The sequence below is a fragment of the Macaca mulatta genome, chromosome 4 (assembly GCF_049350105.2).
Source record: "Macaca mulatta isolate MMU2019108-1 chromosome 4, T2T-MMU8v2.0, whole genome shotgun sequence".
NCBI classification, from domain to species: Eukaryota; Metazoa; Chordata; class Mammalia; order Primates; family Cercopithecidae; genus Macaca; species Macaca mulatta.
The window spans coordinates 143,956,683-143,979,371 of NC_133409.1; the positions used below are offsets into that span (position 1 = coordinate 143,956,683).

The 22,689-nt window shown below is 40.9% G+C and overlaps 1 protein-coding gene across 6 annotated transcripts in view; it reads left to right on the forward strand.

Annotated features, from left to right (window-relative positions):
• Positions 1-22,689, forward strand: part of BTBD9 (BTB domain containing 9) — a 481,979-nt gene that overhangs the window by 385,334 nt on the left and 73,956 nt on the right. For all 6 annotated transcript variants that reach the window (XM_078000050.1, XM_015136280.3, XM_028847607.2 and 3 more), the window contains one exon: positions 3,301-3,408. In XM_078000050.1, coding sequence (XP_077856176.1) covers positions 3,301-3,408 — 108 coding nt within the window. The remainder of the gene's footprint in view (positions 1-3,300; positions 3,409-22,689) is intronic.

The following is a 22,689-nucleotide window of genomic DNA, read 5'->3' on the forward strand; positions in this document are numbered from 1 at the left end:
GAAAATAAGGAATGAAAGGGAAGGCGAGCCCTTTAGGAGGCCAGGCAAGAGGGTGGCTTGAGGCCAGGAGTTTGACCCCACCTGGCCAACACAGTGAGACCCTATCTCTACAAAATAATCTTTTTGTTTGTTTGTTTTTAAATTAGCTGGGTGGGTGTGGTAGTGTGTGCCTGTAATCCCAGCTACTTGGGAGGCTGAGGCAGGAGGATTGCTTTAGCCCAGGAGTTTGAGGCTGCAGTGAGCTATGATTGCACCACTGCACTCCAGCCTGGGCAACAGAGAGAGAAGCTGTCCCCCCAACCTCCTCCAACAACAACAAAAAAAGGTAAGGGTAAAGGAAAACAGAAAATACAGGCAATCCTAGTCCTCAGTAATAGCTTTATATATGACACTAAAGTGAACTTGTGCAAAGGATTTTCACTGATTATAATCATAAGATTAAGGGAAAATAATACAAACCACTTTTATAGAGTGATAGGTTAGAGGTTGTAAATTGGGAACCAGATATATAAACTAGAGTAATGGAAACATTTGACAGTGGGATTACAGAAATGGGCTTTTGGTGAAGGTACCAGGTGAGAAGCTTGTATCATTTCCATCACTTAGTTACTGTATGAGTTTAGACAGGTTACTTAACATGCTTTAATCCTTACACTTTCAATGTCTGTAATTGCATAATAATAATGCTTGCTAAGAGGATATTTAGAAGGATTTTAATAAGACAAATTGTATAGAGCACTTAACATAGGGACTGATACACAGTTAACATTAAAGAAATATTGGCCATCATGATCATTATTATTGGTTTTTTTTTTTTTTTTTTTTTTGAGACAGAGTCTTCCTCTATCGACCAGGCTGGAGTGCAGTGGTATGATCTCAGCTCGCTGCAAGCTCTGCCTCCCAGATTCAAGCTATTCTCCTGCCTCAGCCTCCCAAGTAGCTGGGATTACAGGCGCCCATCACCACGCCTGGATAATTTTTTGTATTTTTAGTAGAGATGGTGTTTCACTATGTTAGCCAGGATGGTCTCGATCTCCAGATCTCTGTCACCCGCCTTGGCCTCCCAAAGTGATAGGATTACAGGCGTGAGCTACCACGCCCAGCCATTATTATTGTTGTTAACAAGAATGTATTTGCTGAGCAACCGCTGATTGAGTTTAAGCTCCATGCCCGCCTTGGCCTCCCAAAGTGATAGGATTACAGCATGAGCCACCACGCCCAGCCATTATTGTTGTTGTTAACAAGAGTGTATTTGCTCAGCAACCACTGACTGAGTTTAAGCTCCATGTGAGACATTCTGTCAATGGTATAGAAAAAATCAGTAAGACATAGACACTGCCTTCAAGGAGCTTACTATCTATGCCAGCTGGTAGAGGAAGCAAACACATATGACCAACTATAAAGCAGTAAAATATATAGTTTTTATGAGAAGGACTTTTAAGGCTGAAGTAATAGAAAATAATATCTGTCTCCCCTGTGGCACTGTCAGAAGCAAAATACTAATCCTGTACTGCAATGCTCAGATTCTTTTCTAAAATTATTTTTTAGGCCGGGCACAGTGGCTCACGCCTGTAATCCCAACACTTTGGGAGGCTGAGGCAGGTGGATCACTTGAGGTCAGGAGTTTGAGACCAGCCTGGCCAACCTGGTGATACCCCATCTCTACTAAAAATACAAAAATTAGCTGGGCGTGGTGGTGGGCACCTGTAATCCCAGCTACTCAGGAGGCTGAGGCAGGATAATCACTTGAACCCGGGAGGCAGAGGTTGCAGTGAGCTGAGATTACGCCATTGCACTCCAGCCTGAGAGACAGAGTGAGACTCCATATCAAAAAAAAAAAAAATTATATATATGTAAAATGGGGGAGTAACACACACAGAGTGAACAGATCTTTTATGTATAGCTCAGTGATTATTTACATGCATAACTACCACTCAGATCAAAATTAGTACTTTTCCAGGATTCTAGAAAATTCCCTTTGACCCTTTCCTAGTCGATACCTCCCCCAGAGCTAACCACTATTCTGATTCCTGTCACCAACAGATAAATTGTCTGCTTTGAGCTTCATGTAAATGGAATTACACAGTTAATGCTTAAGTTCTTATCTGGGCAGAAAAGGGGGTTAAGAACAGGACCAAGGTAATCAATTTCTAAATAATGAAAGTTTTGCAAATGAATGTATGTTTGCCTATATCTCCAAATCAGATAATCCTACTACAGCTATGTAAAAATCCTGGTGAGAATAAGAAGGAAGCTAAAACATGATAATAAAGGTGATGAGGTTATAACCAATTAGAAAATACTATAAGAAATATCAATTAGACCAGCACAGTGGCTCACACCTGTAATCCTGGCACTTTGGGAGGCTGAGGTGGGAGGATCACTTGAGGCTAGAAGTTTGAGACCAGCCTGGGCAACATAGTGAGACCCTGACTCTACATAAAATTAAAAAATAGCCAGGCATGGTGGTGCATGCTTGTAACTACTTGGGAGGCTGAGGTAGAAGGATCACTTGAGCCCAGGAGTTGGAGGCTGCAAGGAGCTATGATCACACCACTGCAGTCCAGTCTGGGCAGCAGAGTGAAAATGTGCTCTAAAAATAAAAATAAAAATATCAATTAGGCTGGGCACAGTGGCTCATACCTATAATCTCAGCACTTTGGGAGGCAAAGGTAGGAGGATCACTTGAGACCAGGAGTTCAGGACCTGCCTGGGCAACATAGTGAGACTGTGCCTCTACAAAAAATATATAGTGTGCACCTATAGTCCCAGCCACTCAGGAGATTGAGGTGGGAGGATCACTTGAGCCTAGGAGTTGGAGGCTACAGTGAGCCTCCACTGTTTACATCCCTGATTACTCCGCTGATCACACCACTGCACTCCAGCCAGGATGACAGAGAAACACCTTGTCTCTAAAAATAGAAATGAAAAATAAAAATCTATTTGAAGTTACAGATTCTCCCATGAGCAGTGGTCAGCCGAACCAGCTGGAGAGGAGAGCTAGAGGAAACTGGAAGGGTGATCTGGGGACATTTCTCTCCTAAACCAGTCTAAAGAACTTTGCCACCAGTGGGGCAGAGGCTACCTGGGATTGGGGGACTTGTGAAAAAAAACTAAAGATTAAAAGCCTCTCACTGCAGACTGACTCAGCCTGTTCTCTTCATGCTTTTTTGGGATTCACTTTGTCCAGTCTTAGAAATGTGCTGGACAAAGGAGGTGGGTGGGAGGGATATGCCCGCAGCCTAAGGAAACAACCAGTTAAAATGTTTACAGCAATCTTACGTTTTTCTGTTTGTTCAGGTTACTACTGTGGGATTGTGATGATCGAAGCTATAGCTACTACGTTGAGGTTTCTACCAACCAGCAACAGTGGACCATGGTTGCTGACAGAACTAAAGTCTCCTGCAAGTAAGTTGTGTCTTTTCAGGAATTTATTCCTATTGAAAAGACAGTCTTCCCAGTGGATTGGGAGGCTCCAAAGAAGAATCATAGAATCACCAAATTACATTCTTACTTGGAGATTGAAAACACACTCCAGTGATCTTCTCTTCAGTTTTGACTATTAAATACTTATATGAAATTTACTTGATGTCACCAAATACTTACATGAAATTTACTTGATGTTCTCTATTCTGTGGTGTGAATTTGACTCACACTTTTGAAAATGGCATGTGTGCCTAAATAGGGGAAAAAAGGATACTTTCCTTATGCAATCCTCTCTCAGAACCCTTCCGCTCCACCCTGCCACAGCACCCACCACACACCACACTTTTTTTTTAATACTTCAAGTTCTAGGGTACATGTGCACAATGTGCAGGTTTGATACATACATATACATGTGCCATGTTGGTTTGCTGCACCCATCAACTTGTCATTTACATTAGGTATTTCTCCTAATGCTATCCCTCCCGCAGCCTCCCACCCCCCAACAGGCCCCAGTATGTGATGTTCCCTTCCCTGTGTCCAAGTGTTCTCACTGTTCAACTCCCACCTATGAGTGAGAACATTTTTTAGGATTGTTTTCTTCCTTAGAGAACTTTGCTGAAGCAATATATACTTTAGTAGTTATTATGGAGCTCTATCCTATTCCCCACACTCATAGCATTCTCAGGGCTAGCGTCACTGTTTATTTATCTCATCTCGTTGTTAACTATGCTGTTACTCAAAGTAAGGAAAGCCTTGTACCTTATTTCTCCACATGCAGACAGAGGCATTTAATGCATATGGCACTGGGGCTGTTTGGACTTGTCTGCTTGCAGCAGAAGATAGGAAGAAGTCTGCGGGTTCTGAGCAGCCTAGAATCATGGTACATGAAAAGAGCTCAGTGCCTCTTTGTGTCGAGCCAGAATCTCTAAGAGGCAAGGTGGAGCAAATGCATTTCTCCTTTTCTTTTCTTTTTGAAATTGAGATATAATTCACATACCATAAAATTTACCCTTTTAAAGTGTACAATTGAGTGGTTTTTAGTATATTCACAGTGTTGTGCAACCACCACTGCTATCTAATATTCCACAACATTTTCATCACCCCAAAAAGAAACATTTTCTCCATTAGCAGTCACTGCCCATTTCCCTCCAACTCTCCCAGCCCCAGCATCCAATAATCTACTTTCTGTCTTTTCTTTATGGATTTGCATGCTCTGGACATTTCATATAAATGGAATTGTATAGTATGTGACCTTTTGTTCCTTGCTTCTTTCACTTAGCATAATGTTTTCAAGGTTCATCCGTGTTGTAGCATATATCCGAATTTCATTTCTTATGGCTGAATAGTATTCCATTGTATGCATATACCACATTTGTTTATCCATTCTTCAGCTGATAAACATTTGAATGGTTTCCACTTCTTGGCTATTATGAATAATGCTGCTATGAACATTTCTGTACAAGTTTTTATGTGAACATATATTTTCGATTCCTTTGGGTCTACATCTGAGAGTAGAATTGCTGGGTCATAGGATAACTCTGCGTTTAACTTTTTGAGGAACTGCCAAAATTTTTCACAGCAGCTGCACCATTTTACCTTCCCACCATCAATGTTTGAGGGTTCTAATTTTTCCACATTCTCACAAGTACTTGCTATTGCCCATCTTTTTGACCATAGCCATCCTAGTGGGGATGAAGTAGCATATCATTATGGTTTTCATGTGCATTTTCCTCATGGCTAATGATGTTGAGCATCTTTTCATGTGCTTACTTGGGGTGGGGGCAGCGTCTCACTCTGTTGCCCAGACTGGAGTGCAGATCAAGGCTCACTGTACCCTCAAACTCCTGGGCTCAAGTGATCTTCCCACCTCAGTCTCCCAGGCAGCTGGGACTGTAGCTGCGTGCCACTGTGCCCAGCTAATTTTTTTTTTTTTTTTTTTTTTTTTGTGGAGATAGCACCTTACCTTGTTGCCTAGGCTGGGCCAAGATTTCTTAACAGTATTAATGATGACTTGTTTAATGCAGTGTCTGACACCATCGCCATTATTATTTTAGTAATTATCAGCATATATATATATGTTGGTTAGGTTAACTCTTGCTACTGTAACAAATAAGCTTTAGTATTTCGGTGGCTTAACACAATAATTTATTTCTGTCATGGGACAGCCCGTGTGTGTGTTCATAGTTAAGTGATTTTCCCAGAAGTGACTGAGGAACCCAGGCAGCTTCTTTCTTGTGGTTCTGCCATCTAGTTCCTCCTCAGCATCAGCCACATTTAGCTGGCAGGAGAAAGAATAGAGAGGGTACACCTAGTTCTGAAAAGCCGTGCTTTACGGGTAGCATACATGACTTCCACTAACATGCCACTGAGATAAACTAGTCACATTGCCATACTAGATGCTGATATGGCTGGGAAATGTAGTCAGTTCCTGGTTGGGTAGCCACTTCCCAGTGGAGCACAGATCTTATAACCATCCCAGCCTCTTCTTCCAGAAGCAGAGCTAAGTTTTAAATCCAGGTTCTTGCCACTATACCACATTGCCTCTTTGGACTCAAAACACTGCTAAAGAAGACTGTACCAAGCTAGATGATGAAAAGGGGGAAACAAAGTGGTTAATGTATCCCAAGCTCCTGGAACCCTTTTTATAAAATAGAAGGGCCTCCACGGCCCGTGAACAACTATGCATTTGTCTTCCCAGAGTCTTTGCTAATTGGGTCCACAGCTCCCAGACCAGACCTTGTACTTCCTCAAAGCTTGTCATCTTGTACGTGTCTTACCCACCACGGGTCTCTTTTGTCACTTATTGTTGTAAACTGGATTCCTCTTCTCTTTTATGTCCCTCTGTTAAAGGTTGACATGGTTTGGCTCTGTGTCCCCACCCAAATCTCATCTCGAATTATAATCCCCATGTGTCGAGGGAGGGACCTGTGATCCCCATGTGTTAAGGGAGGTGACTGGATCATGGGGGCAATTTCCCCCATGCTGTCCCCATGATATTGAGTGAGTTCTCATGAGATCTGATGGTGTTAGAAGTGTTTGGAAGTTCTTCACTCTTCTCTCTCCTGCTGCCTTGTGAAGAAGGTGCTTGCCTCCCCTTCACCTTCTGCCATGATTGTAAGTTTCCTGACGCCTCTCCAGCCATGTGAAAATGTGAGTCAGTTAAAGCTCTTTGTTTATAAGTTACTCAGTCTCAGATATTTCTATATAGTAGTGTGAAAATGGACTAACACAAAGGTGCTATACAATGTGGGTGTTTTGTTGTTGTTGTTGTTGTTTGAGACGGAGTCTCACTCTGACACTCAGACTGAAGTGCAATGGTGTGATCTCAGCTCACTGGAACCTCTGCCTCCCAGGTTCAGGTGATTCTCCTGCCTCAGCCTCCCAAGTAGCTGGGATTACAGGTGTGTGCCACTGTGCCAGGTTAATTTTTGTATTTTAGTAGAGACGGGGTTTCACCACGTTGGCCAGGCCAGTCTTGAACTCCTGACCTTAGGTGATCCGTCCACCTTGGCCTCCCATAGTGCTGGGATTACAGGCATGAGCCACCGCGCCCGGCCCAGTGTGGGTTTTTAACAAGAGCCAATTGACTGACTATTGATCAGTTACATGTCATATTCATTTTGTATTTAGTTAAATGGGGACTTTTCTGGTTTCAAAGTCTCGTTCACTCATTAGATCCTCTTCTAGTAGCTTTGCATTAAATTATCAACATATTTTTCTCTTTTTAAACTTTTTTATTGGTGGATTTAAATAATTTATATGTTTTTAACTTTGTATTTTAGCACTTAGATGGGATAGCAATGTTTTACAAATTATTAAATAAATAATACATTAGAAGAAGAGAAATAGTAGTAAGAAGGCAAATGCCTGTTAACCTTGTAAGAATCAATGGAACCAGAGGTTATGATTTTATGTTTATAAGCGTAACTTGAATGTATTGTACCTCCCTTTTTCAAGTTAGGCCTTAAGAAATGTAGAAGATATGTAAATGATAAAAGGCAAAATGTTTTTCTTTTTAACTAATATGCTACAGAGCAGACCTCAAGAGAGGATTCTGTTAGTTTCAAGAATTGTAGTCTGCTCTTTATTGAAATAGAGTACGTGAGTTTATAAATGAAATTATATGGAGTTTTCAAAGATCATAGCTCCACCTCTTGATAGCATTCTACCTAGTAAAGAAATCAAAACATAAGATATTTGCTGTCCTCTGAAAAATCCCTGGGGAATGAGATTCTCCAGTGTCTCTGTTAGTTTCTCTGCACCAGGAGTGGGATATTTTCCTTCATAGTAGCTCTCCTAAGTCTCTTGGTTTGTTTTCGGGATAAGCAGTTATTTTCTATTATAGATAACTCTGTTTTTATAGTGACTAATTTTTTAAAATTACATTTTACCCCTCTTTCTTCATACAATCTAATCCTGTACCCTTTGACCTGTACCCTTTATTTTAAAAGCTCTCACTTTTTTTTTTTTTTTTGGAGACAGAGTCTTACTGTGTCACCCAAGTTGGGGTGCAGTGGCGTAATCTTGGCTCACTGCAGCCTCCACCTCCCAGATTCAAGTGATTCTCTGGTCTCAGCCTCCCAAGTAGTTGGGATTACAAGCACATGCTACCATGGCTGGCTAATTTTGTGCATTTTTAGTAGAGATAGGGTTTCACAATGTTGGCCAGGCTGGTCTTGAACTCCTGACCTCAGGTGATCCACTCACCTTGGCCTCCCAAAGTTCAGGCGTGAACCACCGCGCCTGGCTGAAATATTTTTATAGTCAAGAAGTTTTAAAAACTGAAAAAATGGTCAAAAGCAGACTGGCCGCAGTGGCTAACACCTGTAATCCCAGCACTTTGGGCAGCTAAGATGGGCGAAAGCTCATCTTTAAAAAAAAAAAAAAAATTCACACCTCTTTTCTTAACAACTTTACTAACTCCTTGATATAAAACAAATGAGAAATTTAGCTCATTTAACCATCCCTCATTTTTGTTAGTTATGTTTTTTAGTTCTGTTAGTATTTATCTTTTACAATTAAATAATATACTTAAACCTCTATTATTATAATAATTTTTTTTTTTTGAGGCGGAGTCTCGCTTTGTCGCCCAGGCTGGAGTGCAATGGCGTGATCTTGGCTCACTGCAAGCTCCGCCTCCTGGGTTCACGCCATTCTCCTGCCTCAGCCTCCCGAGTAGCTGGGACTACAGGCGTCCGCCACCACGCCCGGCTAATTTTTTATATTTTTAGTAGAGATGGAGTTTCACTGTGTTAGCCAGGATGGTCTCGATTTCCTGACCTCGTGATCCTCCCGCCTCGGCCTCCCAAAGTGCTGGGATTACAGGCGTGAGCCACCGTACCCGGCTAAACCTCTATTATTATTTTTTTTTTTCTGAGACATAGTCTCTCTCTGTCACCCAGGCTGGAGTGCAATGACGTGGTCTCAGCTCACTGCAACCTGTGCCTCCTGGGTTCAAGTGATTCTCCTGCCTCAGCCTCCTGAGTAGCTAAGATTACAGGGGCACACCACCACACCTGGCTAATTTTTGTAGTTTTAGCAGAGGGGTTTCACCAACGGGATTTCACCACATTGGTCAGGCTGGTCTCGAACTCCTGACCTTGTGATCCACCCGCCTTGGCCTCCCAGAGTGCTGGGATTACAGGCGTGAGCCACCGCGCCCGGCCTAAACCTCTATTTTTTGATCCATCAGTTATAAACAATATTTCTTGACTCTTTACTACGTTGATGAAAAAATTGCCACCCACTACATTTCCCTCTATTTTTCCCTTTCTACTTCTCATCTTCTGTTAGCTGCTTTACTATATTGACATTGTGATACTTATTTTTTGTTCTGTAACTTATAGTTAAATCATCTATGTGTTAACTATAAATTGATCCTGAAAAGGGAAAAGCACTAAGATCTCATTATAATATAATGATTATATAAACATTGTTCATGACAGATCTAGTAATTGGTTGGATCTAGAGTTAGGAAAATGTTATTCTATGTCAGTAAACCTGTTCCCCTCTTGGAAGAATTGTACTGTTCTGATAAAGCAGATTAGATTTCCTTACAAGTGCTCAAAATTATTCCACATTTTAAGTAGCTTCCTGTTAGACAGCTTTTTGTTTTCTGGAAGTTTCTGATTAGTTTTTTCCTGTTGCAGAATCTTCTGAAGCATACTGTTTGTTCATTGGTTGATTTTGAACAGATTGTTTATGTCTGCGATCCTAAAATTTCTTCTTTCCTATCATTGGTAACACTGTTTCCTCAATTTCATTTTCTTTTTGTGGAATGTAGGTAAATGGTTTAAAAAAACAAAACAAAACAAAAAACCCTTTCCCTTTGCTTGAGATATTGACCTCGGGCCTCTGTTAGTTTTCTAGACCTGTCCCCCTGAAAACCTGATTGTAGTGGAATGTCTGTGGCGTTATAAGCAACATTGCTTATGATTTTAAAAATTACCCCTGAAATGGTACATTGCATGTGGCCTGGGAGAACTGTAAATATCTGGTCAGAAACTATAGATCCTTGTGCTTCCCTGAGTGCAGAGACTTTTGTAATTGGGCTTATTCCTTGCGATTCTGGGATCTGTGCTTATGGAGCTGTCACAAGAAGTATTAGTTTCTATTTGGAATGTGAGGCTTCTAAGCCAGAGCAGCTCCACAGTCACCAGTTGTTGAGTCTTATATACTCTTTTTTTTCCTTGAGTCTTATATACTCTCTGTTTTTTTTTTTTTTCTTGATTCTTAATGCTCTTATTTGAGGTGTCACCTGCAGGCCAAAAAGAATAGCCCCCAGACGGTTGTGTTGACTGCTACAAAGACTGCCGAAGGGAAGAAATACCTGGTGCTGTGCTGGGAGCTTGCTGTGTTTCCCGTTCTGTCTCCTAGGTGAATCTAAAGCCAATTATGGCTTGTTTGGGTCTGTTGAGCCTGAACATTTAGTTAAAAAGATTGCTATAATCCCAGCACTTTGGGAGGCTGAGGCAGGAGGATTGTTTGAGGCCAGGAGTTCAAGACCAGCCCCAGCAACATAGTGAGACCCTATCTCTACCAAATAAATAAAATGTGAGAAAAAAAAAAAAAAAAGCTAGATATCATGGCACACACCTGTAGTTGCGGCTACTTAGGAGGCTGTGGAGGGAGGATTGCTGAAGCCCAGGAGTTCGAGGTTATAGTGAGCTAAGATCACACTACTGCGCTCCAACCTGGGTGACAAAACAAGACCCTGTCTCAAAGAAAGAAAGAAAGATCACTCATGGCCATTGCACAGAATAAATCTATGGGTAATTTTTTTTTCAGAAAAGGGAAATAGAATACAAATTTTCAGAAGCCCAGCATATCTGAATCATAGTTGGACTGGGTATAGAATTCAGTTTTTTTCAGAAGTCTAACAGCTTGGATTTATTGCTATCTCGTATCTAATGTTGCAGATGAGAAATCTGATGTCAATCTGATTCATATTCTTTGTAGTAATTTATTTTTCTCTATAGAAGCCTTTAGGATCTTCTCTTCACCTCTGGTAGTCTCAAATTTCACAATGACATGGCTGGATGTGGGTCATTTGTCATTATCCTGCTCAGTTTGCTTCGGTATGGAAATCTGCCCAGTTCTCCTCGATTTATAAATGAGTAATATTTCATGTGCATATCATTTTCTCAAAATTCACCAAAATTTTTCATTTACTGATGTCCTCTCCAATTTGCAACCTTTTTGAATGTATTCTCTTTGCATTTCTGTGGTAGCATGTCAGTGGTTTCCAGGAAGGGAGAGCGAACTGTGCCTACGATGTCAGCCATCTTGGATCTGAAGTCCCAAAACCACTGCAGCATGGGCTGACTTGTAGTCAGCTGTCGATAGTCCCCAGTGACCCCAAGTCATTTTCCTTACCTTTCATGTGCTTGGCTGTGCCTCTGCCATGTTATATAGCTGTCGTGTTTCCTGCCAGTGTACTCCCTCACATATTGACCTCATTTGCATTCATTTTTTAAACAATTTCTTTGTTTTGTCATGGTCCTGTTGGATAGTAATTCTGTCTGCCAAAGTATTAGTGACCCCAGCCATCATCTATCCAAAACTGTGCCCTTCCCAAACATTTTGGCAAATACAAATGATTAGATAAAAAGAATTAGGTAATGAAAATTTTTTTTCCACTGGGGAATTCTATAGTCCTAATATGGAACTACCTAGTCTTTCTAGCCTTTAGATTCTAATTTTATCACAGACTTTCTATATCCTGCCAGATTTACCATCTAAATTCCCTTCTGAATAAACTTTTCCCCCAATCTAGGTGTTTATTAAAAATGATGCTGCAAAGAGTTTTTTTAATAACTTAAGGAAATACATAAGTAAGCTGTTTTAAAAGCAGTGTACAAAATTATAGAAGTATTATCATAAATAGGAAGAATTATGGAAGAAGAAAACCAAAAGGAAATATGCCAAAATATTAATAATGGTTGACTTTGTATAGGGGATTGTGGGAATTATTTCTAATTTTCAACATTTTTCTGACCAATTTACATGTATTTCTTTTAAAATCTAAAAACACTTTATTTGAAAAAATTTTTTTTTTTTTTGCTAGAGCCATAAGTGTTTTATAGATGCTTGTCCTTGCCATTATTTGAGTAGCAGATGCGGGCAGAGTGGCATGGTTTATTCGCTGCCAGCAGTAAATCAACAAAATTAAGTGCTATACATAGCAATATCCCAGCGGCTCTTCAGAACCTTGCCATTTAGCCCAAGCACGAGTTGTGCTTCCCCGGAAAGGACACTCCAGCCACATTTTCCTTATGCTTCTCTCCATGGGCTCCTTAAAGCCCACTTCTCCAAGAGTACTTTCTTCTGCCTTTCCCCAGGACACCCAAAGTTCATTCCCATCTGAGTTTGCCCTCTCAAAGGGCCCTGGCCTACTTGGGGGGTTGGAGCACCTCCTTGGAGCAGGCAATCTCTACAGCATCCTAATGTTGGGAAGTTTCTCCCCTGTGCCTTCCCTGAGAAGCACCTTGACTGTCTGTGTGCCACCTGGGAAGACCTGTGTGGAGCCGACCCGTCTGCTGCCTGGTCTCCAGCATGATTATATTCACATCCGAGAAGCACTGTGTGTCCCCTTGCTAAATGCACTGCCGCTTAGTCCTGGGATCTGTCTCTGTATCTGCTATTTATTCTCTAGGAATCTTAGAAAAAGGAACATGTTTCTTGTTCTAAGTGCTGCAGTGGCTGAGGACAACAGTATAAATTAAAGGTGGAGAGTTATAGCCTCAGTAAAGTCTTCCAAAATATAGCAAGATTGAAAAATGATACATTTAAAACCTAGAGACAATTTACTTTGCCTGTGATTTTTTTTTTTTTTTTTTTTTTTGCATCTTCTTTGCCATTGTTAGTGACAATGTTGAGAAAGGTTTGTTATTTTTTTTTTTTTTTGCCTGCTTTCTTTCTTAATCTAACACTTAACAAAAACTTTGGGGTGGTTCTAGGAGGTCACTGCTAACCATGTGATTTGGAGGTTTGTGTAAAGAACTTGATGTCACAAATAAGATGCAACAGAAAGACAGCAGGATATAAAGGAGGAAATGTCTTCCTCATTGATACTAATGATGATGAGACATAGTTCATAGTTGGGTGACACGTTAGTTTCCAAGAAGATTGAAGCACTTGACTGTCGCGTAGATCCCATATTGGTAATAACAGACAGGGCTGTTGTCCTGAGATTTTTCTGCCCTACAAGGTTGGAGGAGTGTGTTTGCTTGTTCCTTCGAGAAGTGTGAGCCAATTAATGAGCTCTGGTTGTGTAATTGTCACTTTTGAAATGCTCGATGAAGATTTTATTTTTCTCTTTTCATACTTAATTCATTTTTCTACATAGCATTTGACAGTAATGAAAAAAGCCAGTCATGTTCTTTTCTGTTTTTTTTTTCTTAAAGGGCAAACATTAGTGTTAATTTTGTCAAGAGTTTTAGAACTTGAACAATGAAGAAACATGTACCTGTAAGAGGAATGGTTTCAAAAAATGAAAAATGAAGAAAATAGCAGAATTTAGACAACATACACACACACACACACACACACACACACACGTGCACACACGTCAAGTCTGACCCTAGGCAGATCCTTGTGTTAACGATGAGAGATCAGCAGGCTTGCCCTATAGAAGTCATCTATATGTTAGGCCACACTTGGAGACACCGGTTACACTTGTTTATGGGGTTATGAAGTACCTAAAGCTGATGATTATTTTAGAATAGAAAATAGCAATAAGGAGTCAGCCAGTCATACCTGCACATTTAAAGGGAACTTATCTTTGGTATTACAGGAAGTTTTTATTAAAAATTTACCCAAACATTGGGAGGCATGTGGAAAGTAGATTTTGATGCTAAGTGTGTGAATTGCCTGAGTTCTAAATTTAGAGCGGTCAGCAGATCCTGTGGACCCCCAGTGGGAGGCTCCTCTCCACCCAGAACATTTGGAAGTTAAAGGAGCTAGAAGGAAATGAAGTCCTCTTGGGTAGCAAATGATCAGGAAGAAAAATCTGAGAGCTCCCATTTCCCTCTTTCTTACTTAACCCAGGAGCCACGTTATTCTGTGAGGGTAATAATTTTTTCCATGCCTGTTAAAAAAAAAAAATGAAACATAGCTCAATAAAACTTTCTCAGTGAGCTGTGTGAGCACACAAAATGTACATGGTCAGAAAGACTTTTTATTTTACTATGGACATAACTTTCTTATTAATATTATATTCCAAATGATTAAAAATAAATCAAGATCACATTAGTTCACCTACCATCATCACTCAGCTGTTCCACTCCACTCTACTGACCTCCCCACATTCCCTCTGTGCCCTCCCATGAGTATACTCACTATAGGCAGGTGGCACATTTCAAGCACAACTCTAGTATCGTCCTGCTTAGGACCCTGCACTGCTTCCTGCTGCTCTCTGAATCAAGACCAGAATTCTTTGTGTGGCCTAGAGTGCCCTACACAATCTGGCCCCCCGCCTCTCCATACTCTCCCTGCATCCCTCTCCCTGTTCCCATCTCCCTGGCATCCTCTGTTTTCCCACCATCCGTCATGCTCTGTCCTCCCACAGAGCCTTTGCATATGCCATGCTGGCCTCTTTCTGGAGCCCACCCTCGGCCCTTTGTCTCATTAACCACCCCCACTTACCCTTTTCTTCTCAGCTCAAGGGCCACTTTTCAGGAAAGTTTGCCCTGACCACCCATCTTGATCAAATCACTGTGTTATCCCCTCTCATAAAACCAAGCTACTTTTTTTCATAGCCCTTGTTGCCGTTTGCAATTCCCCATTCCATAGCATGGCTGTTAAGTTACTGTTCTTCTCCACCAGAAGGTAAGCTCCAGGAGAGCAGGGATTTGGTGTTTTACTCACTCTTTGATCCATAGTAGTAGCCTAGCAAGGACCTAACACTTGTAGGGGTCAGTATGTACTTGATCTGAATGAATAGAAGCATGCATGCCATTGCTCTGTCTCCAGTCATGTATGCATGTTGGTTTCGTTTGTCTTGTTACTGTCTGGAGGTATCATTGTCACAAAGCCCAATCAGGACGTTTGTCCATTCCAGCTCAGATGCTGTCACATGAGGCAAGGAAGAGTTTATGGGAGAGAATAACAGTTGCCCCTGATGATATAGTCCTTGTAAACTACACATGTGTCTTCCTAACTTCTCTGTATTAACCCATTATTGATCTGTCATCCTTGGCTCATTTATAGCATTATTCCACAAGTTTTAATTCAGTATTGCCAGAGGCTCAGTTTTCTTTGGTTTTTACATCTATCATTGCCCCTCACGTTAATGACTTGGATCCCCTAGTAACAGTTTATCACTTCAAGTTGGTTACTGGCTGGAAGTCCATTACCTTTATTTTTAACCACTCATAGAGAGAGTAAAATTTATTTTTATGGAGGGGCCAAGTGCTTTTAAAACTCTTTGCCAGCTGTGCCCCTTTCAATTCAGAAATTGATTTGATTTAAAATCCCGAGTTTGTCTGGTTAATGTTTCAGTTGCTTCTCTGGATTTTTAGAGTAAAAGGTTAAAAAAAAAAAAAAAGCCCAACCTTAAACTCTGAAGAGGGACTCTAAACTGCTTGCCAGAGCATCACATGTACCTCTTCCAGCAGGAAAGAGTCTGTTCAATAGAACAGACCTCACTCTGGAATCCTAGAGCTCGCTGTACCTCTCATGGTCTCAGGATGGCTGCAGAGGGTCCAGCCCACCACCACCCAGTGAGGTGCTCAGTCAGCAACCTTACCATGACAAAGCCTTGATTAACCCCTTCCCTGAAATGGGCAGTACAGACAAGGGACCTGCTGCACATAATCTGTCAGTCACATAATCCCAAGGTAGGTAAGCAAACGGAGCAGCAGATACCACAGTAACAGTCAGCATGGGCATCTGCAAAAACAGGAAAGTAGAGCCTATTTATTGGTCAGTGAATAAAGATAATAGAAAGGAAAGGCATGGGAGTTTCGATCTTACCTTCTTAAAATGACCTGCCTCAGTTTACTAAATTGTAATCAGAAGTCAGCAGCCAGCCTCTGGATCTAATGAGAAGGCTCTGTTTTGGTAATTATGCCATGATTGATGCTTGCTCAGCTCTATCCTAGAGCACTAAGAGGCTCGTGTTTTCTTCCAGAGTTTAAAAAAGAAGGAAAAAGGCATTTTTATGAATTCAGGGGTCCAGCATGCACATAGAGTCACCATTTAGCTCATTCTCTTGGCTTCAGCTGTCTCTTTCATTCATATTTTCCGTTGGCTCCTTCTAGAATGGTTTCTCAAACACAACTTGTCTCAAACTAAAGTCATCATTGTCATTCTCCATAAAGCAGATACACTCCTTTGGTGTCCCTGCTTTTGTTGTTGTAGCTCCCTTCCCCTGGGCGTCACTTACCTCTTTGAGTCTTTCTTCTTTGCCCTACACAGTCAGTCAGGTGCTATATCCTTTCTGTTATATCCTTTCATCTTTTATTTCTATTCCCATTGCCTCCCTCCATATTCAGACCTTCATACTTCTTTCCTGGAGTATTTATGGTAGCTTCTAGTGAGTTTCCCTCAATACTATTGCAGAGAATTTCTATACTCTACATCTGTTGCTATTCTAGAGTCTAGAACACTATTGCTAGGTTGTCGTTGCTGTGATTCCTTAATCCCTGTACAGGGACCTTCAGTGATCCACTAAGGAAAGCCTCAGATCCTTACCTGGATCATCTTCTATCTCTACATGACCAGCTCTCCCTAAACATCTTGGTTTTAAATATTCTGCTTCCTGTTAAACCACATGTCCAGACTTCAAATATATAATTACCATATCTCTCTGACTCTAACCAGACTTTCTAACCTTTATCTCTGTAATTCTCTCTTTACAGTCCTTATATTCCTACTTTCCTTTCAGTCTGGCCTAATCACTACTGTTAAATGAGCCCATGCTTTAGGTCAGCTGATTATTTTTATTTGCTTTGGCTGATCTTCAGGTCTCCACCTATTCAGTGTTCCCTTGAAGACCCAGCCAAATGCTCTATGAGTTCTTCTTGATCTTTCTCCTCCCAAACACAGGTGATCGCTCCATTATGTGAATGTCTACTGTCATTGGCATGCATATAACTTGATACATTTACTGTTTCTTGGGTTTGTTTCAGAAAAGGGAAGAAATAAGGGCCTAGTCCAGGAGAAAGGTTACTTTTAAAAATCTGGCCATTTTTCAAGGTACATTGGGATTTATCCCCTTGGAAGTATAGGACCAGCTTTTCCCAGAGTCATCTCTGTAGGTCTGTAATCAAATGCACAACTTTGATTCAGTCTAATATTTGTTCAGTGACCCTAGTGGGTAGAGGCTCATACTATTAATACATTGTGAAGGACAATTCTGAGGAGACAGGAAGACATTTCTTCTCTGAAGGAACTTATAGGTTATACAGAACATTTGGGAACCACTTTGCATGTGTACACACATACATATGCACACACACAATGTAAAATACAAAACAAGATCCTAGAATCAAACGATACTATAACTGATAGAAGTACCTTGGAAATCGTAGTTCAAGCCTCCCATTTTACAGATAAGACAGCGGTCACAGGTGCCTTTCCCAAGTTCTCATCTAGTGGCAAGCCCTGGATTAGAACCCAGGTCTCCTGATTCTGAGTCCATTTTCCCCAGAATTTTGCATGGCCTATAAGACCACAGTAAACATACAAAATCAGATGTATAAGTACTGTAAGTATATAAACATTATCAGAGTATGGGATGGAGTTAGGGAAATCCTTCTGAAAAGATGCATTTTGAGCCTGCCCATCTGCTACTGGCTCATGTTGTGGCTGGAATGACTGGTGACTTCCCAACCCAAGGAGCCTATAAACTTCAGATTTTAAAATCACATAAAGGTACAAGTCAAATATCCACCTTCCAGAGGTATGATGAAGACTACGGATTACAGAGAAATCCACCTTTATTTCTATATGATTTCCTACCTTGCTGTCACTACTACTTCCACAGAATATTAATTTGTCCAGCCTATTAGCTGTATCATAATTCATACTTTAAAATTGGTTTTAAAAGTATAGCTTCTACACCAGTGGTCAAATCTAGATTATCTAGGGGTTCATTATTCAGGTTGTAGAGTATATTAGCCTGTTTTTCTTCCCTTTTCCTTCCTATTGCCTACTTAAAAAAAAATCATTACGCTGTTCATTAGGCCATTTATTAGACTATTTCCTTCCATGAAAAGAGACTTGCATATGTGGTTTTTTTCCCTGTGTTTTAAGCCAAGCTCTATAAAGCATATTTTCCCCACAGTTGACATTTTCTTTTCACTATCCCTTGAAATGGAATGTAAGTGAATTTCACCATGGTGTTGTAAATTATGTACTGAGTATCAGTAATAAACATTTCTTACAAAGTTTTAAAGTATAGTTTCAAAGTGGTGATCATCTGGAATTGCACACATTTACCAGCTGCTTTGGAGGAAGTTTGCGAGTGCTTTCTGCTCATACACTTTTCACTTCTTTCTCCAAATTTATACAACAATATGGAGCCCATGTAATAAACCTAAATGGAGTGAAAGAATGTTTGTATTCCTAGTAATGTGGCTTAGCAGTCTTGACCTGATGAGTGGTCATCTTGTTCGGCCTTCTACCTCCAGGCAATGTTGCACATTAAATTTGTCCCAGAGTTCGTGGTTTTCCTCAGATGAGGAAGACTGGATACTACCGCTGGCCTCCTCATCTCCGGTTCTCAGAGCCGTAGTGTAAATTTCTGCTGTTAGGTGATTCTCAGGCAAAGGAAGATAGCACATGTTGGTACTGCTCTATTAGAGGAGAGTAACTTGTTTATATTGTTCTTTTTTCCTTCCTGATTCTCTGGGGAGTTACTGAATTCTCTGTAGGATTTAGCAGTGGACATATAAGCTTAATAGAAATTCTGATGCTTGGGCTTTGAAATGTATAGTCTTTTCTCTAGGGTATGCTGAGGGTGGGAGAAGGAGGGGCTCCTGGAAACTTGTTGGTTTCACATTTCTGAATCTTCAGAATTCATTTTTCCTAATTAAAATCAAAACCCAAATCTACATTAATCTAGTGTCAGGGTCATAGATTTAAACCAACAGGACTTCAGGGTTGGTGTTCTCAGAGCACCATTGAGCCCCTCATATCACAGCCTCTGCCTGTTTGAGGGTGAATCTAGTAGGCTAATTGAAAGCCCCAATTGCCCTGTGAAGACAGAGCCACAATAACATTAAGAAGTAATCAAGTTTTTAGTTAGACATGGCACGTACTGTGAATCTACAATTACAGATGCCTTCATTTTTTAATTTCTAGTCTGATTTTCAAATTTATACCTTCACATTGCTTTAATATGGTGTTCTTACATTAATATTAATTAACTTTATAAATTTCTGAGGAGATGAGAAGGGAACACAGGGCACAATTTTCTAAGCTTTTCATTTTTGGGGATAGAACCACTGATATTTTCAGGCAGTATTTTCTTCTTTTGCTATTTCCTTAATTAAAATTATCATTCAACTACTGTTGAATCATTTCCCTGCCAGGAACCCTAAACTGTAGGGCATGGGCTTATGCGAACTCAAAAGTCTGGTATTTATCTAGGCATTAATTTAGTGGACATATTTTGAGCCACTGCTTTAGGTCAGGCTCTGTGCTGGGCACTTCCCTCCTCTCATGGGCTCACTAATTAAGCCTTCCCAATTGGCTCAGGACCAGCTGAGACTAAGGGGCCTTGATCCAAATGCAAATAGAGGCACTTGTGGATTCTGACACATGTAGTTAGACCATCTCTTCTCTGAGTGACTCAGTAGGGATAACATTTATGGGAGTAGGCAGCATGCTAAATCTGGAAGCCTTGGTGGATACGTGAAAATCACTCTTTCTCTCTTCAGCCTGCTGGAGGGAAGTTCAAGTGTGCCTTGAGCTCAGATCTTCCCAGAGATGGCAGGATAGCAGCCTGCACGCTCAGCCAGTCCACTCCTTTGTTACCTTTTGTATTGCCAACAATACCCTCGGCTATCGGGAGGCTTAGTAAATTGACCGTGTTTTGTTACACTCCTGTGCCAGTGCCAGGCTGCTCTTTCTGATAAGGTAAGTGTGACGTTCAGTTTGTGATGAGCACTTGCAGTTTCTGTAAATGTAATGCTGTATAATAAGCAGTAATTTTCCACTGGTCCTTGATAACAGGAGGTTTCTGTTTGGCTTTTAGTGACAGCAAAAATGTAGGTGTTTTCTCCCTCCACCAATACGATGAATTTCCCAGAGGCATCTTTTTTCACAAGATAGATTATTAGCAAGTTGTTTCCTAAGCTTGACCAAAATGTGTAATGGTTAATCTTGCCTTTTTAAAGCCAAAGTCAAATATATTGGCTCTGAAGTAGCCATTTATAATAAAATGACTATATAGAGTCTTAAGCTCCTTTTAGCTGTCTCCTAGCTGTGCTTTTACTCGAGGGTTTGGTATCTTGAAGCTTAGCCCAATAGCTTGGGTGATAAAACTGTCACATCTCAAGTTATTGTTTTAAAGTTCCTATAAGAGATTATATCTTTTTTTTTTTTTTTTTGAGACGGAATCTCGCTCTATCACCAGGCTACAATGCAGTGGCACGATCTCAGCTCACTGCAACCTTCATGTCCCGGGTTCAAGCAGTTCTCCTGCCTCAACCTCCTGAGTAGCTGGGACTGCAGACATGTGCCACCATACCCAGCTAATTTTTGTATTTTTAGTAGAGATGGGGTTTTACCATGTTGGTCAGGATGGTCTCGATCTTTTGACCTCGTGATCTGTCCACCTCGGCCTCCCAAAGTGCTGGGATTACAGGGATTACGGGTGTGAGCCACCACTCCTGGCCAAGAGATTACATATGAAGTGTAAAGTGAACTCGCCCTAGATAACTTGGTGTCCTTACCTGAGAGAGGAAGAGGGCCTTTTATGTTCTGTACTCTTCTCCTGAGTCCCACTCTGTTAAAATTGAATGGAGTAACCATACAAATGGACCCCTCCTCTCGGCCAAGGGCATTAAAAAGTTAGCCTGAAAAACTTGTTCAGACCATGATGGAAGTGGGGGTCGTACATGTCTCATTATACCCACTTCCCTCTTAGAATTCAGGAAAAGGAGACCAGCATTAACATCAACACAGATCTCAAGTCTGATAAGAAACATTTACAGTCTGTTCTGTCTGAAGCCTACTACTTGGAGGCTTCACCTGCATGATAAAACCTTGGTCTCCACGAAGCATACATTCCTTTCTGTTGATAATAACTCTCAACCAATTGCCAATCAGAAAATTTTTAATGACCTGGAAGCACCTGTCCTTAAGTTGCCCTGCCCTTCCAGATGGAACCAATGTAAATCTTTCATGTATTTGATTGATGTCTCACGTCTCCCTGAAATGTATAAAACTAGGCTGTGCCCCAACTGACCGCCTTGAGCACTTGTTCTCAGGACCTCCTGAGGGTTGTATCGCAGGCTGTTGGTCACTCATATTTGGCTCAGAATCGATTTCTTCAAATTTTTTGTTAAAAAAAGATTGAATGAGGTGCTTGCTGATTTTGTTTTGTTTTGTTTGTTTCATAAGAGACAAAGTACTGCTCTGTCACCTAGGCTTCCAACTCCTAGCCTCAGGCAATCCTCCTGCTTCCATCTCCCAAGTAGCTGGGACTATAGGCACATGCCACCATGCTCAACTAATATTTCTAATTTTTTAAAAAATAGAGACAGGGAGTCTTTTTATTGCCCAGGTTGGTCTCGAACTCCTGGCCTCAAGCAGTCCTCTTGCCTCAGCCTCCCAAAGTGCTGGGATTATAGGCATGAGCTACCATACCTGGCTGATTTTTTTTTTTTTTTTTTAAAACATTGGAAAATACCATTGAGAAGGAAACAGACAAATGCTTTACATTGTAACCCTCCCCACCTCTGTTTAAAGTCATCTGTTTATTTTTTCTTGACACTTGGAACACCATAAGATTCGGCACTTTTTTGTAAGGAATTAAGATTGTTTTTTCATCAGATTATCTTTTCTTCTTTCTGAGATATAGCTGGCATTATCTATTCACTCATTAGTTTCTGTAGGCATCTTGGTAACCATTTACTCCTGTCAGATGGCTTAAGCAAGACCAGAAATTGTTGATTTTGTGATATCATGTGATTTTATGAATCATGGTGATGGGAGCCCTAGTTCTTCCATGATCACTGGGAACTGCTGTTTATCTCCACACAGGTGGCCTTCCTGGTACTTTGGTGCATCTGACTTGCTAAAACCAGGATATTTGTGAATGGTGGCAACTAAGATGCAGGAGTTGTTTGAACTGACCTTACATTTAAGAAATTATTTTGCCCTTTTGGCACAAAAAGTTGGATTTGTTGATCAGAATGATAGATCCCCTCTGTATGTGGAACTCTGTGTGAAGTTAGGAAGAAAAGAAAAGATAGACTACTTGCCTGTAGTCTGATTTGAAAACAACATATACCTCAAAAAGGTATATGTTGACTCTTCCTAAGTGTCACCTACAAAGCAAACTGAAGTTGAATGATTGTTTGCTTTCTGTGTCTGCTTCAAAATTTGTCCAAGTCACAGACAAGTGTGCAATTTATGAAAACAGAACTAAAAAGCAAGCAAGTTGCACCTTTATAGAGTTCAACTACTGAGCAGTGAGGTGTAGGAGAAGTGTGTGTTTGGCCTGAGACCAGCCTTCCCCTGGGCCCCTTGTGCAGTGATGCTCAGGGAAAATGCATCCTGTCCATTTGGCACAGCCATCTCTCATCTCAC